The sequence below is a fragment of the Apis florea genome, unplaced genomic scaffold, assembly GCF_048593485.1.
Source record: "Apis florea isolate Af1SG1 unplaced genomic scaffold, ASM4859348v1 contig_2492_pilon, whole genome shotgun sequence".
Taxonomy (NCBI): Eukaryota; Metazoa; Arthropoda; class Insecta; order Hymenoptera; family Apidae; genus Apis; species Apis florea.
This window is the reverse complement of record NW_028256593.1, coordinates 5327014-5346642: the sequence shown is the minus strand read 5'-3', so window position 1 is coordinate 5346642 and position 19629 is coordinate 5327014. Positions and strand designations below refer to the sequence as shown.

At 28.0% G+C, this 19629-nt stretch overlaps 1 protein-coding gene and 3 long non-coding RNA genes across 4 annotated transcripts; 2 read left to right on the top strand and 2 right to left on the bottom strand.

Moving 5' to 3' along the window:
- Nucleotides 1-36: 36 nt before the first annotated feature.
- LOC147657960 (uncharacterized) lies at nt 37-1064 on the bottom strand. Its single transcript, XR_015291637.1, has 2 exons — nt 924-1064; nt 37-194 (listed from the first exon to the last, which is right to left on the bottom strand). It is a non-coding gene; the product is annotated as an uncharacterized LOC147657960 (long non-coding RNA).
- Nucleotides 1065-2764: 1700 nt separating this feature from the next.
- LOC100868532 (uncharacterized) lies at nt 2765-7218 on the top strand. Its single transcript, XR_015291419.1, has 3 exons — nt 2765-2770; nt 2812-2870; nt 6485-7218. It is a non-coding gene; the product is annotated as an uncharacterized LOC100868532 (long non-coding RNA).
- Nucleotides 7219-7470: 252 nt separating this feature from the next.
- On the top strand, nt 7471-13809 carry mAChR-A (muscarinic Acetylcholine Receptor, A-type). The gene is made up of 5 exons (XM_086906357.1): nt 7471-8066; nt 9276-9555; nt 10006-10132; nt 10214-10531; nt 11232-13809. Exons 1-5 carry the CDS (start codon nt 7604-7606, stop codon nt 11754-11756), a joined length of 1713 nt encoding a protein of 570 aa, XP_086762483.1. The 5' UTR covers nt 7471-7603; the 3' UTR covers nt 11757-13809.
- Nucleotides 9182-19591, bottom strand: LOC147657959 (uncharacterized). Its single transcript, XR_015291636.1, has 6 exons — nt 19001-19591; nt 11534-11904; nt 11228-11383; nt 10224-10484; nt 10000-10102; nt 9182-9518 (listed from the first exon to the last, which is right to left on the bottom strand). It is a non-coding gene; the product is annotated as an uncharacterized LOC147657959 (long non-coding RNA).
- Between the last annotated feature and the right edge of the window lie 38 nt (nt 19592-19629).

Here is a 19629-nt window from a genome sequence, read left to right as displayed (position 1 = left end):
TTGTGTCACATGATCTAGTAAGTGTGCTAGAATTACAGAGTATCTATTGTATACATTCGATGCTGTCCACGTTAATCTTTAGAGTACTTTTCCTATTTTCTCTCCATTATCATATTATATCAAACTGTTTAACCAATACCTCTATACAAAGTGTTCTACAGGTTCCGCTAAACTTTACCAACTTGTTCTATGTTCTAAAAGAAGAAAAGTGTAGAGGTTCTAAAGCAATGAAAATATAATTTTCTCTTATAATATGTAAATGCCTGAAAAATTGCGTGTCTTCTTAAAGTAAATAATGAAATAGACGAACTAGTACCAAAATTAATTCTTCTTGTCGAATATCATTGTGGTCATTTTCAAAGTACGAATCTATAAATCGATGCTATTTTCGTGTCAATTTTGTCAATCGAAAAAATTTGTTTTCATTATTCATATGATTAATGGCAACAAAATATCTTTCTTTCAACTTTTAATATAGTATAGAATAACTATGTTGAAATGTTTTTTTTCTATATATATATTTTCTTGTTTTTAAAGAAATATTGAAAAGAAAACATTTTGATATATAACCTCAAAAGTAATAGAAAAAATTTTTATAAAACTATTTTAAAAGTGATCACAGTAGCATTCACTGAGTGTAGTAGAAAAGTAAAGTTTATAGTATCTTTATCACGATATATTTGCAAATTTTATTATTACTGTTCGTATAAATAATAATAAATAAATTATGCATCATAAAATCAAAAAGTATCTGTTTAATTTAAATTTAAGTTAAATTATAATCCAATTAGCTTAGATTAAATAGTTAGGTTAGGTTAAGTTACTTTGAGAAAAATAATGACAATGTTAAAAAAAATCTAGATCGTATTTAGAATAGAAGAATACGTCAAATAGAAAGAATATATAAAGAAAGAAGAATGTACCTGAAAGAGGATTTTTCTAAAATAAATTATGAATGAATCTGATAGTTTAACTTGATACATGGAACTACGAGCGAATTATAAAAACCGACTGTAGCGACTTGTATTTAATTTTAGTACTAATATCTTGTTTCTTCCTCGTACATTTCATAACAAGTATCAAAACGTACGTGCTTAATTGGTACTCTTATACGCACTGCATACTACGCCTCCAGCGCTAGTTTAATGACGTTAATGTCGATTTAATTACATAGAATAAAGAAGACTCGCAAAATGGTTGATGTTCTTTCTTACGATGGTTTATACGATAAATACCGATGTAAGAAGAAAAAGATAATTTCGAATTGTAACGAGTGGAAAAGATTGAAATTTAACTAGATATATTTTCGAATGGAATTAGACAGAAATCAATTAATGATTTTTTAATTTAAAAAAAAAATAATTATATAAAACTCTAAAAAAGAATTATTATATGAAAAATATTTTATATAGCATAAAATATCGTTTCGTATAAATTCTAATAAAATAATAAAAATATAAAAAAAAATATATACCATTATATCTCTGAATTTTTCATATCAAATATGATTATTCAATTGTTTGATAAAATAATAAAAATATTGTTATAATTATAAAATCGTTGATGAGCTTTAAAACTAAAGAAAAATGATTTTATGAAAGAAGATCTTGAATCACAGTATTTATCATCGTCGAATCAAATAACAATGTTAAAAGAATAACGAAAATATTACAATGTTTGAAATGATAAATACCTTGTATGTAAAAAGTAATAATTAAATGGGGTTACGTAAATATATCTGTTATTTTTAGAAATATGGAGTAACGTTGTTTACAAAAATATTATTCTATAGAAAGAGCCGTGACACGGTAATAACATGTCAATAATCTTTTTTGTTTTAAAATTTTTCTTTTACAAATTTCAAAATAATTTCTATTTTTTTTCTTTTAAATATAACATAACATGGTTAATGCAAAATTTGTACAAAGTTATGTATAATTTGAGATAACAAAAGAAAACAATATAGAAATTGTCCAATTTGATCATTTATCTTATATGCAAATCTTATATTAAGAGAAATTCATTGTAACGAATAGACGGTTGCAATTTGGCAAACTGGCTCGCCAATCTCCTTTTGTAGCTTTTGTAGCTCAGTAATACATCAATTACTATTGAAACAGTACCAAGAAACTCCGGGACTTGCGAGTCCTAATTAGAATTCAAAGTTTTCGCCATGTAAGGTTGGCAACTTGTACGCAAGCTGATAACCACGACAAATCAGCAAATAGATTGTTAATCTTGCTAATGTTACATAGGGGTCGTTATTACTTGATCATTATTATCATAATAACGCTGTATAACGAGATATTAGATTGTTTGCACACGGAATGACCGGTTTGACAACTTGTGAATATAATATTTATTATATATTAATTAAGAAAATTCTAATTAACAAAATTACGTGTATTCACATCATATTCATGTCCATTTAACTGATGGTTATAGATGGTTGGGTCATTTCTGAGACACGATCACGAGGATAATGCAAACAACAAGATTGAAATGAAATTTAACACAATTTTGTCGCTTTTGACCCAGCCATCTGGCTGGCCGTCTCGTAGCATCTCATGCCACTAGTTTTTAATAATCATATTTACAAGTGATTCTTTCGTGTGCAGTAATTGGTCCGCGAAACACCGGCTGAAGTGTACCATCGACTGTGATATACCGTGTGATATCCTTCGAGGAAGAATGCAACTTCGTGCAAGATTCGATCGATGAAAAATAGAATTCTCCACCCGTCATCATGTTCACGAGGGCCAAGATGCCGGTGACTGGTGATGGGACTTTTATTAACCGCGTGGTAACGAGAAATGTGACATGTTGTCGTTAAACAACAATGAGCACCGGGGAGCACGCGTCAGCGAAAAGTAAGTAGGATAATGCTGGTGATATTTTTCATTATTGGCCTTTTTCCAGATGTGGACAAATTTTCCTTCTTTCCTTTCTCCTTTTTCTTCTCCGCTCTCGCCATCTTCACATTTTTATGAATAGATTGTGAACTTGTATATATAATAACCGCAGATTTAATCACGTACGTATATTCATTCTACAAATTATGTTAATGTTCCATGCAGATCCATGACGATTAAGTAAGATTTAGCGCGAGGATTTCCTCTATTTTTTTTCTTTTCTTTTTTGCGATGAAAAATGTTACTGTGCGCTTTTAAATATAAATATTATCGTGTTCGGCAGTATAACATTGGATGAATGCAGAAGTTTTGACGGATTTCCAGTAGATTGTACGATCGGTATTGTTTCGAAGAAACAATGGACAATCTTGTCGAGGCATTATACATCGTTAACAACGTAACGCAGTCAGCTGTCATTCAAAATAGGAATCGATATGATTGAGTTAAATCGCGTTTTATTTAAATTATAAAATTGAAAGAATTTATCGATAAACTGACATTCACTCACGGGGATCTCTAATGTTATACAATAACGTACAACTAGAAATGATAGAAAAATCTTGAGAGTGTCGTGCGTTCCAATTCACGTATTCGAACTGTATTGGAACTAAAGCTCTGTCTAAAGTACATAGTTAATAAATTTATGGTAGCTGTACGAGTACTTAATAAAGTTATCTGAACAGCTAATTAGACTATCTAAGAAATTAATATAGTTACCTGACTGAACTGATAAGCTTATGCGGGAATTGTGTGAAAAAGCAAATTTTAATAAAACAATTTGAAAAATTAAAATTAGAGAATATAAATCCAGCTTATATTGATTCATCGTTTTGAAATTAACTTTTTTTTTGAAGATATCTATATCTCTATTAAATTCAAGTTCTATGAAATCCAAAAAAATACAGATACATGCGTAAAAATCAAATGGTGCAAAAAAAAAAAATGGATCGACTTGGCTCGATTAACCTTACATCCGAGTAATAAAATTTCTGTAAAGAAAGAAACGAGACGTTGAAAGGTGTCGATAGAGATAATGCGGAATTAAATGTAATTTAATTACCATAAAAACAATATAATATTTTAAAAAAAAATACGTTATAGAAAGTTTCAAATTAAATTGTTGCATACCAATTTCCAAATGCTAAGATAACAGGTAACAGGTTGAACGCTTATCTCTTTAAATTGCACTTGTAACTACTTAGACTTACAATTTAATGGAGTGAATTCTACAAAGTTAAGATCACGAGTTGAATTGTTGGGGACAGTCTCATTCGGCTCACTGCCAACAGACATACAAAGAGTGGTTCACGTAGAACCACATCCGGGGAAAACGTCACGCTCTTTTTTTCTAGAACCACTTAAAACAAACGCTTTGCGATGTGTTCTTTCAATTGATTTCATTGGATTCTAAAATACTGAGGCCAAAAGTAACGATTCGACTATGAATTTTGTAGGAAAGGTTATATATATATATATACAAAAATTTAGGGACTGCAATTGTTACAAAATACTTACTTAATTATTACTACTTGCTATATTTTCATGAATTCTATTGCACCGATTTCCAACTGTTGTTCTAATCGCCAAACAGAAGGATCGTCACTTTTATTTGCAATTATGTGGAACAATATATTATAATTTTTAAATGATTTTTCTTGAATTATTCTTTATCCTAGTCTACTCATTTCGTCTGAAACACAAATTCAGCAATTGAATGAATTATAGAAATCAAACAGAATTACACACCTGTAACCACACAACCTTCTCCAATATAATCTCCCTTCTTTGTTAAATGAACACATTAAAATTAAAAAAATATATATAGATAGATACGTACATGAAAATATAATTTCTAATATAATCACGTGACATCAGCAACGTGACAGAACCAAATTATCAACCAATCTTATTGAGTCGCCACACGGAGGCATAATGGAGCATGTCAGCAAGAATGTTAGCTATACATGTATATATTTCTCTTGATATTCATCAACGAAATTTAAGGTCAAAGGAACGTTAATTTCATCCGTCCCATCCATTAGAGAAATAATGTCCATATCTAAGATTCGCTTCTCTGACCATAGAAGGTAACCTTGTCCTTATATTGGCAAATACTTTGTTTAAAAATAGTGATAGTAATATTGCTGATAACGATACGTCACACTTTAATATTCATTCGCATTGAAAAGAGTGTTACAACGAGGCCACGTGAGATATTATTATAGCGCAGTTTTCCATTAGCCATTAGACTATGATCCCTCCTCAAGATGATATTTTTAATGTGTACGAAGAGAAAACTATCGCTCGGCGTGGCTTATGGGCGCTTACGCGTGCGAGGATGAAACAATATTGGAAAATTATTTATAGCTTGAATCATAAGGAGAGAACTAATGCAAAGCTATCGACGTGCAACCATGCCACTTAATAATAAACCTGCGTTGTACAGGTACAAATATCGTGGAAATTTATCATTACAATAAACAATCGCAGAGTCTGATCTCTGAGATACGTTCTCTTTATAAAGGCTCGGATATTAAATATCAAAGAGCAATCGTAGATGTATAATAATCAAGAGCCATCGAAGACGCTTGTTTATCAAGGAAGATTTATCCATTAAGAAATTCATGTTCGATAAGATGCACAGATGTAATTTGTTTCTATCAATATTCGCTGTTCGAAAATAAATATTTCAGTATAGTTTCGGTATACGTTTTCTATATTGTTTCAGGTGAAAATTTTTTCAAAATGATTTCTAAATTGCACACCTATAGTAGAACAATTTATTGGCAATAATCGTTATTAGATGATATCTGTAGACATATCTGTAAATTATATTCAATTATATAGATGTGTGGTGATTTTACCTTACTTATATTACTTTTATTTTAATCGGTATAACGATTATTTTTACAGAATCATCGTAAGTACTCAAAATGATTTCTCTCTGTTTGGCTACACATTGCGGCGTGCTTGAGTATGCTTGCTTGATCATCCCAGAGCATATTAGCATCGATGATGGCAACGGCAGCCTGGTTACTGGTATGGATCATGTGGCCGGTAATGAATATCAATCAATTTCTTAATTTACGTTGTACTTGGATAACAACGAAAAAAAAAAAATATATATATATATAATAATTAATTATTTCAACGAAAATTCATTTGGATTTTTGATAACTTATACTTTATAATTGATCGAGGATCTTGCAACAGAAGGAAGACAACGAAAAATTTCAGGAAAAATTAAGAAAAAAAGAGCAAATTAAAAATTTGCCACTTTGACTTTATAACGAATATATATTTACCTCGAATTACATTAAAATAAAATATGTTTTTATTTTTCATGCGAGATTATCTTCAGATCAAGATTTTAAGTATAACATATACCTTTATATCGTTTAACAATTCACTTTGAATATTTTTTTTTTTTTTTTTTTTTAATGACCCACTTCTATCAAGGGTATGCATATAATTATATTCACAGATTCGCGCCAATTTTCTGAAAAGGAAAAAAAAAGAAAAAAAAAAACAGCTTGTACAAAAAGTGAGATCTTATCAATTTCTACTTACAGACCACACGCCATCGACGAAATCAGTGAAAAGGGTATGCAGTTGACGCATCCCTCTGTCCCTTAAAGACTGGAAATAAGCGTCCAGAGGAAAGCGGAACCGTTTCTTTTCAACGTCGTTTTACATGCGTACGTGCGTGCGTACGCGCGTGTTACATTCGCTAGCTTGCATGCGAAAAGTGCGAGGAAGGGCCTGCAGAGAGAACGGATTTCGTAGAAAAATGTTCTGGCCGGACACGTGACATGTAAACCGTATACAAGCAGAAAAATATTTCCATATACGTACGGAAACGAAACGATAACCGGGAAACACAGAGTGAGAGAGAGAGAGAGGGGGGAGAGAGAGAGAGAGAGAGGGAGAGAGGGAGAGAGGAAGGAAGAAAGACAGAAGAGGGAGGGAGGGAGGGAGAGAGAGAGGGAGAGAGAGAAAGCAAAAAAAAAAAAAAAGAAAATAGAAAAAGGAGAGATATTTTTTTTTGTTAAAAATAACATAAGGAAAGCTCAAAAGCTGTGGATAAAGAAAAACACAAATGAGAAAATAAAAAGATATGGAAGTAGTATTGCTTCTATACGAGGACAAATGTGAAATAGGTTTAAAAGGATGAGCGCAAAAAGATGAGTAGTTGAATAGAGAAATGGATTAAACCAAGAGGCGGTTTAAAAACGCGAAAAAGGGATACCTTAAAAGAATTCTAAATAATAAATTAAATGATAAATAAGAAAATTTTATATGTAAAACAAATCGTTTTAAGTAGGAACAACAAAGGATTTAAATAAATAGAAGAAGAGAAGAAAAAAAAAAAAAAAGAAGAAGACGATTTTTACGAATAGAACGAAACGTCGTTCGAAACTTTGGAAGAAAGAGAGAAAAGTAATTTTAAGGATCGAAGAAAGAAAATTTGAAGAATATGAGAAATAGAGATACATATTGAGAAATAGAAATGAGCGAAAGTTGAAAGTCGAGACAAATTTGTATTTAAGATTAGACGAAAGAGACACGTACGTGAATAAGTAAAAAAAGAAAAAGAAAGAGAAAAGAAAGAAGGAGAAAAGATTAATTTATTTATTATTATTAAGAAAGTACGCACAAAATATTTTTCAGCAATAGCGAACTCTTCAGACATGAATGTGACTTCGGACATTTTCGGAAACGAGAGTTACAACGTGAGCAATGGTCTCGATTGCGGCGGAGAATTACACTCATACAGAATATGGGAACGCGTGTTGATCGTAATCATAGCTCTTTTCCTTAGTCTGACCACCGTTGTCGGTAACATCATGGTGATGATCTCGTTTAAGATCGACAAACAGTTACAAACGATCTCCAATTATTTCTTATTCAGCCTAGCAGTTGCTGATTTCGCGATCGGTCTAATTTCCATGCCTCTCTTCACGGTGTACACTGTGCTCGGCTATTGGCCGTTGGGACCGCATATTTGCGATACGTGGTTAGCGTTAGATTATTTGGCAAGTAACGCGTCAGTATTGAATCTTCTTATTATCAGCTTCGATAGATACTTCTCTGTGACGAGGCCTCTCACCTATCGAGCCAAGAGAACTACTTCCAAGGCCGCCATTATGATCGGTAAGTTAATTTTCTGTTATATCTCTGAATTAAACGGTTCTATTGGTAACACTAAAAACAGTTACTTATCGATAGAAATTTCAGAAGAAACTGTTTTAATATTTTTATAATAAAATTTCATAAAAATGGTATCGTAAAAATGGTAACACGTACGGTACGATACGTGTATGTAGTTTTACTGATCAACAAAGTAAAGGAACGAATTATTCGTGATTCATAGATCGATTGTCGACTTATCATCCTTGATGTAAGAATTTTTAACAAAGATCTCGATTATCAAAAAAATTTCTTCAAAACTCGAATTGACATTAAATTTCTATTTAAGAAACTATAAAATTGAAATCGTTTTTATAAATTTTTATAAATTTTTTCAATTTCAATTAGTATTTTTATGTATAAAATATATATTATATTATATATTTTCTGGCATTTTTATCTTTATAAAAATAAATATATTTAACTACATGTAATATGAGAAAGAGAAAAATCGAGTTACTTTCTTTAAATTTATATCTATAACTTATGTATTAGTGGTTAGATTTCTTCGAAGATACTTTTCTTCGTTTTCAATATTAATAATATCGAGAAATGAAATCTTTTTTATATAACTTTTTTACGCTATCAATAGAAACAAAGGAATCAACCTACTTCTGTCTAATCAATAATGTATACTTATACGGAAAAGCTTCTTACAAAGGAATGTATTAAACCGATATTGAATGTCCATTTTGATGGAACTAATCAAGAAAGTATGTAACCCGATGAAAAAATATTTAAAATATTCCTTTTTTCATCGATAATGATATAAAAGAAATGAAAATAATTCTTACAGAAATTACAATTAAAACCTAACAATTTGAGACTTTAATAAGTTTTGATGTTATTTTATTAAAACTATACTACTTTTGTTTAATATATTATATTATGAGAAACATACAATCTTATGATAGGAAAAGCATGCTAAATCAATGTGCTCCAATCTTTTGAGATAAAAAAAATTTTTAAAAAAGATTTTACATTGTTAAATAAAAATATTAGCGACAACTTTTCAGGAAATACTTCACAAACTGTAAGAGGAAGGACAAGTTGGAAATCACTGATATAAATAGACCAAATTACAAAATTCGTATTCCTTTTCATTTAAATAATATTTTAGAACAATAGTAGGATAACTACTGAATAAAGAAGGAAAAAAATAATACATTTCAGCATGCGCCTGGGGAATTTCATTGCTTTTATGGCCACCTTGGATCTATGCTTGGCCGTACATCGAGGGCCAACGAACGGTACCCATCAATGCATGTTATATACAATTCATCGAAACAAATCATTACATCACATTCGGTACCGCAATTGCTGCATTTTATGTGCCTGTCACTGTGATGATCATTCTTTACTGGCGCATATGGAAGGAAACCAAAAAGCGGCAAAAAGATCTTCCGTATTTACAAGCTGGAAAACAAGACGCCAGTAAGAGGAGTAATTCTAGGTTGGTTGTTTGATTTTTTTTCAATTTTTTTTACATATACTATTATATAATTAATAACATCTCGATATTATGACGAGATAATTTCCAACAGTTTTAATCATTTTATCAGTATCATACATTATGATGTTAATACTAGCATTAAAGTTATTTATTATTTAGTAAGTAAGTTATCAATATTACTTGTTATTTCAAAAGCATTTCATAAATCATTTTCAAACAAGATATATATATATGTCATAGAAAAATTGTATTTTCAGATTTAAAGAAGAAGTCCAACAACGAATAATATCTACTTTTTTTTAATTCTAAGTTATTTTAATTAAAATATTTATATTTGTACATATGTACAATTAATTAATCAGCAACATACCAACAAATACAATTGAGTTGATAACTCAAAAAATGAAAGAGATAGATAATCCATTTAATTATTTCTTTACTTACAATTAGCGACGAAGCGTTAGACATGGAGGACTGCAGGAGGCCTAGAAGCGAATCGAGCACAGGAGTCGAAGACGTGAACGCGACACATATCGCAGTCTCTTATCTAGAGAAACATTATCCTCAATATAAAACGGTAAAAATATTTCAAACTATTTAATATTTTATACAAAGATATTTGTTAAAAATAACGAATATAATTTACATAAATTTACAGAAACACAGACCATTTTCGTGGATGTGGTTGAAGATGTGGTGCATCGCGTGGTGGCATAGTGGTCGCGAAGACGATGACGAAGAAGAGGATATCGAGGGAGCTGAGAGCAGTCGTGCTACACACGGTTATGACGAAGCCATAACGCCATTGTCGGCGGAAACCCCTCTTACTGGTACGGTCTCTCGATCTGCCTCTTTAAGTGGAATTCATCCTACCACGTTAACTGTTGAGAGAGCCATCAGTATCGCTGATAACCACGATTATAAAAAATCTGGAAAAGCCGGCGAACTATCAACGAAAAGCATCTCTAGCGATTCTGTATGTTTGGATTTATAAACATTCTAATAATATTGCACGATCTTGCATGTTACAATAACTAAAAGCTAGCATATCTTGACAGGTAAAAGTAAAACAATTTTTGCAAGAAATCTTATATTTTTATTTTATTCATTCTTATATTTTTGTTTTATTTATTTATTATTATTTAACATTATTGTCATATTCAATTAATTAATCATTTAAAATATTTCACACAATTAAAGCATAGATCAAATGCGTTGGCTGATCAGAGACATTTTTGCATTGTTCACTTTCATAATTGTCACAAAATTGAAGTCAAGAATTATGGATTAAGTGAGAAAAATTAAAAATATTCAAAAAGAACAATAAAAAAAAGAATAAAAATTGAAGTCACGAGATATTATTTAGAAAAAAGAACAATATCAATTACTTGATACACATTTAATGTATATAATTTTTACAATTAAAAAAAAAAATATCTAGCTCAAAGGATCAAATTGTTATATTCGGGCATAATAAATATAATACAGCAATATATCGATCCAGTTATTTAATAGATTAGAGCTAGATTAGAGATAGATTAATATAAGCTTGCTTGATCTTTTTGAATTACCTCGTATAATTTTGAAATTTTTTGTAACCATAAAAATATCATAGAATCAGGTTTTAGATTATACATTATATAATTGTTTAATATATAAAAATATTTCCTACCTAGGTTTACACGATTCTAATTCGACTTCCAACAAGAGACACCAGTGGCATGGGAAAGTATTCGGAAGGTCCAAGTATAAAAATGTATCACGACGAAACAGTGAGTCCTTCGATGATCACCAGGAGACCATCTCACATGCCGGACATAAGGATTCCCTTAAATACGAAAAACATTCCGAAAGCATTAGGGGGCAAGCCAGCCGCGAATAAAACTACAAACAAGAAGAAAAAGAAATTGCAGGAGAAAAAAGCCGATCGAAAAGCCGCGAAAACTTTGTCAGCCATTTTGCTGGCATTTATCATCACCTGGACACCGTACAATATTCTCGTTCTAATTAAATCCATCACAGCCTGCTCGTGGTACATCCCGCAAGAGCTCTGGGACTTTTTCTATTATCTTTGTTATATCAATAGTACTGTGAATCCAATGTGTTACGCCCTGTGCAACGCGGCATTCCGACGAACATACGTAAGGATTCTCAAGTGCAAGTGGCATAATAGAAACAGAGCCGCGATTGACAGAGGATGATATCAGTAGAAACGCCCAGCATGCGACATCTGCACGCTTGTGGGCGTACTATTTTCTCTATCATTTTCTCTCTTCTCCTTTTTAATCATTCCTCCGAACGTGCTTGCCGATGATAGGGAAACTGAGTTGCTTTCAATTATAACATAACCTATATTAATGAATGTTTATAAGACAGTTTCATCGCTTTCGCTCATTATTGCGTGTATCTTACTTTTGTTAATTGAAAATCGAACGTACGTATTTGCTGTAATTACTATATAATTTTACTACCAAATTATATTTTTCAATTTTGGCATTTGAAAATTTGTTACGCGAGCACTAATATTGTTTTAATTTTTTCATTTAATTTTTTATAGATATGGATAATAAGGGAATAATAGGGTTTTGAAAATATCATAAGAATCTTTTTTAAGATAAATAAAAATTTTTCGAAAAATTGATAAAATGATTTGTAATACAACATTTATACAAATCGAAAAACAGTTAAAAACATTATACTCGAAAATTTTATTTCATAGATGTTAGATTAGGGAAAAACAGGGTGTTTACACACAATTCCAGTTAATAAATTTAATAAGACGCATTTTGTATACATTTTGTATTTGTATTTTACAATCATAACACGATTAACTTCACGAGTTTTTCAATTTGAAATTATGTTTTATCCATTTTAGGAAAAAATGAGTGATGATATAGAAAGTATTTATCTATCTAAATTTGTCTATTTTATTTTTATTAGATATTTATAAAATTAAGAAAACCAGAAAGTATGATTTTCAATTACATCGTGTTGAATAAAGAATTGATTAAAAAAATTAAAAACATTTATTACTCGAAACGCGAAGAGACAAGCGTGTTCTTATTTTAGATTGTGGGAAATCGAAAAGGACTATTAAATGTTCGTGATTAAACAGCTCAGATTTCCAGATTTGAGGCAATGCAACGTGAATACTGCCATGAAAAATAATCTTTATAAATATATTTCTGAACCGTACAAAAAAAAGACAAAAGAGAGATAAATAATCGGCACGTACGCGACAGTGCCAAATTTGTGGCTCGATTTCAGCGACAATTGTACGATAAATAAATGATATCGACTTGTCGCGAATCGAGTTTTTTTTCTATAGTTTGTGAAACGAAATCAGTTTCTATAAACAATATAAGTGTAAAAATATCTATTTAATCGCGTTGAGACATTTACAATGATATATTAAACAAACAAATTTTTATCAAATAATTCTAAATATTAATTTTGGATTAATAAATCAAAATCATTGGTCGTCCAAAATTTATTAAAAGTTTTAAAACTGTTAAGAATGTTTTCAGTTATATAGAATTGTTAATGTAGATAATGAAAAATGAAAATTTTCGTTTGACAAAAATTTTCAAATTAAAAAGAAATAATATTTAAGAAACTGACTAAATTTCGCGAACCTCCTACAAAGCTATACCGCACAAAAACGAAATCTTATTCGAATCCTAAAAAAAAGTTAATAAACAGGTATTTCTCGTGCGTTTTATTCGAGGAACACAACGCACTTGATGTACATTTTAAATAGTAGTTCAGTTGTAAATGAGTGTTTTAAGTGTAATTAGTCACGGAGAACCAAACAAGCGCTAATATACATAGAGACATGTGTCACAACTATAATGACAACAAAATAAATAAAAAAAAAAAGCGCTGCATCGATTCTTTCGTATTAAGAAACGTTGTAACACTTTCGTATTAAATAACATTCTAATCACACGTGCCAAACGAAGCTTTAAGATATCAATAGTATAGGGCGGTAACTTAATAAATGTGTTCTTTCAAAAGTATACTTCTATTAAATATATAATATATAAATAAGAAATTAAGAATTTTCTATCATTTTTTTAGTATAAAATTTTACAGAATTTTTAATATGTATTTTTTTCTATAAGATAAAATTACATAATTTTGTATCATTTGTATAGAGTACTTCTCGGATAAATGATACAACAATGGTTTCTTGTATAATTTCGTATGTCGAATCATTGTGAATATAAAATAAAGATATAATGATGCTAATTATATATTAAATTTTAATATTATTATTATTATTATTATTATTATTATTATTATTATTATTATTATTATTATTATTATTATTATTATTACATAGTATACAATTTAAAACGTATATATATTTTAAAAAATTGAAATTTATATTATAATTTTATAATAATTTTATTACTTTATAAGCATCTAATGAAAAAGTTAAAATTTAGTTTATATTTATATATCGATAAATATCTCGTATATCGCGAAATTCATTTTATGAGTAATAAAAAATATAGTGAATTATATGAAATTTTAAAATATGCGATCATTTATCCGAGAATTATTGATACTGTGCCATTCCAAATGAAATTTAATAACAAAGAATATACAATTTTATTCAGTTTAATTTGTTTAGAAGTATTTATGATACAAATCGGCTTTTCAAGCAATTTATAAGGTTAGATATACTTAATATCGCCTATACAAAATTTCAAATCGATTCTAATTGATATTTAAAATTTTTTAATCAGATTTGAAAAAAATAGAAGACATGCAAAAAATAACTTTTTGAAAAATACATATAACGCTTACCTAAAAATCTATTTCCTATATCCCTATAATTTTTGAATAGTGATCCCCTTAAAGCTTATTTTTAATTAATAATAATAAATTTTTAATATTTATTTTATTTTATTTAATTATTTTATTTAATTTATTATAATTATATTACATTTTAGTTATATTTTATCATATTCTAAAAAATGGTCATCTTTCATTATGATCATCTTTTTACTAGTCAAAGACAATGCTAATGATTATTTAATGATGTTAATTTCCGTATTAATTTTTTAAGTTATAAACAATTTAATTTTGCATTGGAAACAATAAAATTAAAATGGAATTTTAATTTTTTTTTTTTTTTCTAAAAAATAATACAATGCATGATTGATATCTATTTTACAAATTTAGATAAGATTTGCTTAATTCTTTTTATTTATTTTATTTATTTCTAATAATTAATTTAGTTACAAAATTATAATGAAAAAAATATCTCCTTTAAAAGAATAATATTTTATTTTAATTTCTTAAAATAATTTTTTTCAACATTCCGTTATTATTAAATGATGTATGTGTTCGCAATGTGTTCAAGATTTATTTTAAGAATCTATTATTCTTCCTTTCCTATATTACAAAAAAGCAAACCTTTATGCATCCTTATCGTTAAAAATATTAATTATCTTAAAAATTTATCTTTTTATTTTATCTCATTTTCAATTCAATTTTAATAAAGTTTAATAAAATCTAATTAATTTTATAATATAAAAAATTAATAGATTAAAATAAAATTCTAATTTTAAATTTATTTTAATTACTATTCTTCGATCTTACCATTGAATTTTTTTTACGAAATTTTTTTTTAACATACGTAACACTCCATTTATTATAAAAATTAACAAAATAATATTGTCTATTCGAGGAAAGCCGATTCTATTTATATCCATGTTAAAATACAAATTTTGACATTCTTTTGAATTGCAAAATTATTTTCTTATCACAGAAATAAATATAACTATTCAAACGATAAAAACGATCGAAAGCACACATTTATTAATTAAGTACATGGTCAACTTGCCAGCAGTCGCGTTTCAAAGAACGTATCATTGATATTTTAGATTTTATGTCGAAGAATGACATATTTTCTTGAGCAATGAATATTAATATTCAATATAATACACTAGGGTGGTACAAAAAAATTATTTTTCAACGATGAAAAAAATTTAATCTTTTTAAATTTTGTTTAGTAAAAATAGTTTCTATAAAATTTAGAGGTGTCGCAAGTGCTTTAAAGCGTTACGATCTTTCGTTTTAAACTATTTATAAACATATTTTTTTAATTTTTTAATTTTTATTTTTATTATATTATCAATTATAATATCTTTTTCTCTATAAATCTTATTACAAATTTTTTATTATAAATATTAATTATTATAAATTTATCGATATCTCAAAACGAACGTGTAAAACGATATTCATATCATAAGAGAGCAAATTAAGAATTCTAGTTCAAATTTCTTCCGGTTCAAAATGATTTGTGTATATTAAAAAAAAAAAAAAACATTATTCCCTGAAAATAAAAATTAAATTACAAAAATTTATAAAATCAATGAGAATTACGAATTTACAAATGATATGCGGCATCATAAAAAAGTTTTTTAACTACATTCACACTTTAATAGCTTAAATATGCTATCGAAATATTGCTTTCGAAGTACATACAATTTTCTTTTTTTTTTAGATGTAATGAATTTCAAAAAAAAAAAAAAATGTCATCCCTACGTTTCGTTACCATCTTATTATACATTATCTAATGTATTTTATTTATTTTATTGTCATTTGATTTATCTCGTACTTGCTACTTAGACGTGTATATTTGTAAATACGTATACAAAAAAACATATGTACATCTCTCTTTCTCTCTCTCTCTCTCTCTGTCTCTCTCTCTCTCTCTCTCTCTCTCTCTCTCTCTCTCTCTCTCTCTCTCTCTCGTGCGCACACTCTTCTTCGCTTTTACTCTCGTTCGCTCTTTTCTATTCAATTTTCTATTCAATGTTCAATATTTTTAAAAAAAATCATTTTAAGAAAAAAATAAGCTAACGGAATGAATAACATGTGTGTGTACAAATCCATCGTTTTCCACGATACGTTCCGCTGACGCGACCGCTGTAAAGTTTTTCTAGTCCATGTATATAAATGAAGGCGAAAACGTCGCCGGTTCAAACGCATAATTCGTGGAGAGTGGGGATTATTGCGCAAAGTGATGCTTGTAAAAGATGAAAAAGAAGAAAAAGTCTGATCAAAAGCATTTAAAATTTTTCTCTGTAAATATAATCGTGTATTGAAGATACACGAGCGTGGAAGTATTCTCTTGAACAAATATTAAGAATTATAATTATTTCTTAATACATTAAGTGTAAGTAAGGTACGTTATACATATATGACCATGGCATAGCGCTGATGCACATTTTAATAATTATCTCTATCTAAATTATCCAAATTATATTGCTTATAAATAAATTTATAATCTTTTAACGCTCAAATTTTATAAACTTTTTTTCATTTATTCATTTATTTATTTTTTTAATTTTTTTTTGCTTATTAATTAAACTAATAATTGTTAAAAGTGTGCATGTAAAATGTACAGATTCTTCTTTTGTTCCGAAAAGGATTTGTTTATCTATTAAATCATCGATATTTGAATAAATTCTTATTCGGATGTGATTGGATATTTACTCGTTAGAATAGTTGAAATTTCATTCAATATTTTTCATGCATTATTTTTTTATATAAATAAAATTTTGCTCAATATTATACATAATAGTACAATAATGGTTAAAACAATAAAAAAAAAATAATAAAAACAATAGAAATGATAAAGTTGAAACATAAAATTATCAAGAAGAAGAAGGAAGAAGATCAGCGATCATTGTTCGTTTAAAAAATATATAAGAGTACAAATAACAGTTTATTATTATAAAAATTGTAGAAATTATCATTGTATATAAAAAGTACATTCTTATCTAAAAGATAATGTACATTTTGTAATATAAAATATCATAGCTTCAATTACATATACACACACATATACACACACACATACATATATAAAACATAAAGTAAATTTTCAAAATAAGATGAGCGTTAAGAGATTAATAAAGATTAATCAATTATTGATTAATTTTTCTTAACATAATTTATTAATCAGACAATTAAATTTTTTAATCAATTTATCCATGATGAAAAATTTATATTAATCGATGAATATTTGTTATTTTACTATTTTGTGTTTTTTTTTTATACGTTTTGTTAAATTATAAAATTATTACTCGTGGATTATATTTAATTGTGTAATAAAATTCTAAATCGGAAATTTCTTTCTTAAGAATGCAATGATGCTAATTCAACAAATTTCCAAAAAAAAAAAAAAAATGAAAGAAAAACTAATGAAGAATTTTTCCACGTGTTGAATATGGAAATTTTATAAATTCATTTAGCGAGAAAATAACAGTAAAAAGAAAAATATAGAACAACGACATTATCAACTGAGCAAATAAAGTGTATCAAATTTTGCGCAATAACCTTGTATAGACTTCTCACGAAAATAAAAAAAAATGAATTTGCCAAATAAGAAAATTACGCACATAAACATGATTATTAATTAACATTCATATATACATATATACATATACATAATATATATAATATATGATGGAAGAGAATGTACTGTAAGGTACTGTAAGGTGTGCCAATTTTTTAATTTTACATCGGTTCACGATAAATGGAAATGTACATTTATACAATGTGATTCATTCGCTAGAAGCCCCAAAATTAGTAAATATAATCCACTCGTAAAAGTGCATCAATTGATATCAAAAAATAATATATATTAGATAACTCTAAAAATGATTAAACAATAACATAAATGTTTAGTAATTCCATCACTGGAAAGAATTTCTCTTTATATATCATAAAAATTGACTTTAAATTTCAAGTCTCTTGCCTATTATTTATATTTTTGTTATATTGGCAGGTACAAAAGAAACTCTGAATTCTGAATTAAATTTCAATAATAATTAGATTTCAATTTTCGAATATTTATCCACTTTTTATTGTATCGATCATAAGATTTTTACAGATCGATTACACAGATCAATTTTAAGATTATATTGCATCGAACAAATCGAGATTATTACTTTTGGGATCTCTAACGAAAGAATTATTATATGTATTCTCTGAATCTGCGGTGTCCAAACTGTTCTCTATCTACGCGTATTCAAGTGCTCCCTCGTTTACCTATAATTGTGTACATCGATCTTCCCTTCGGACAAATGGATTTCACATCGATATTATAAGTTCTTAATCATCACACAAATATATCAATTCTATCGATTAATGTAAAAATTTCACATCGCTGAGATTCATTAGATTTTTGAAAAATCAAACCCGAAATCTTTGAAAAATCATAATAAAGAAATCATTTAACTGATTCATAATCGTTAATTACGCTAGAAATATTTATTGCATTAACTGCGGACGTGTTCAAATTTTAACTGTTAAAATGATTCACAAAAATAACTGTGTAACAAATATCGAACTTTTTAATTACAGTTTACGATTGTTCATTTTATTATACTTTTACCGGAAAATAAATAATAATGCATACCTTACCGAGCACCTTTTGTGTAGCCAGTATACATTATGTAGTATTGTAGAACATTTGTATTTTACTCTCGCCATGGGAAATATACTTAAACAATTGTATTCTATACATGAGGATAAATTTCAACGGCAAAATATTTTCTTATTTTTCTTTAACTATGAATTTAATTATGAATTTTTCTATTTCTTGATAGATATTTCATAGGTTTCGTATAACAACTTTCCTGAATCGTTTTATTATCTTTCTTCAAGGACACACAGGTAACGGTTGTCGTAACGTTACTTTTTTAATTGTCGTATGATTGCCATGAAGTATATAATTTTTCACACGTCTAGATAACAAAAATATTATAAACACTGCAAAACTTATACGTAGTAGAGCACAAAGTAAAACGAAAAAAAAAAAAAGAAAAGAATTGTATCATTCGTTTCAAATGATGATGTCTTTACATAAGCGTATATTGAAATAACAAAAATGGTGTGCGACTTTTTTTAACTATACATTATTGTAAACACCAATATACTCAATCTATGTTTATATACGTGTTTTATATTAACAAAAAATACATAAGGCGACAAAAACGTTACGTAACTGGAAAAAAGACGTATAGAAAAAACTGTATGTAATGATAC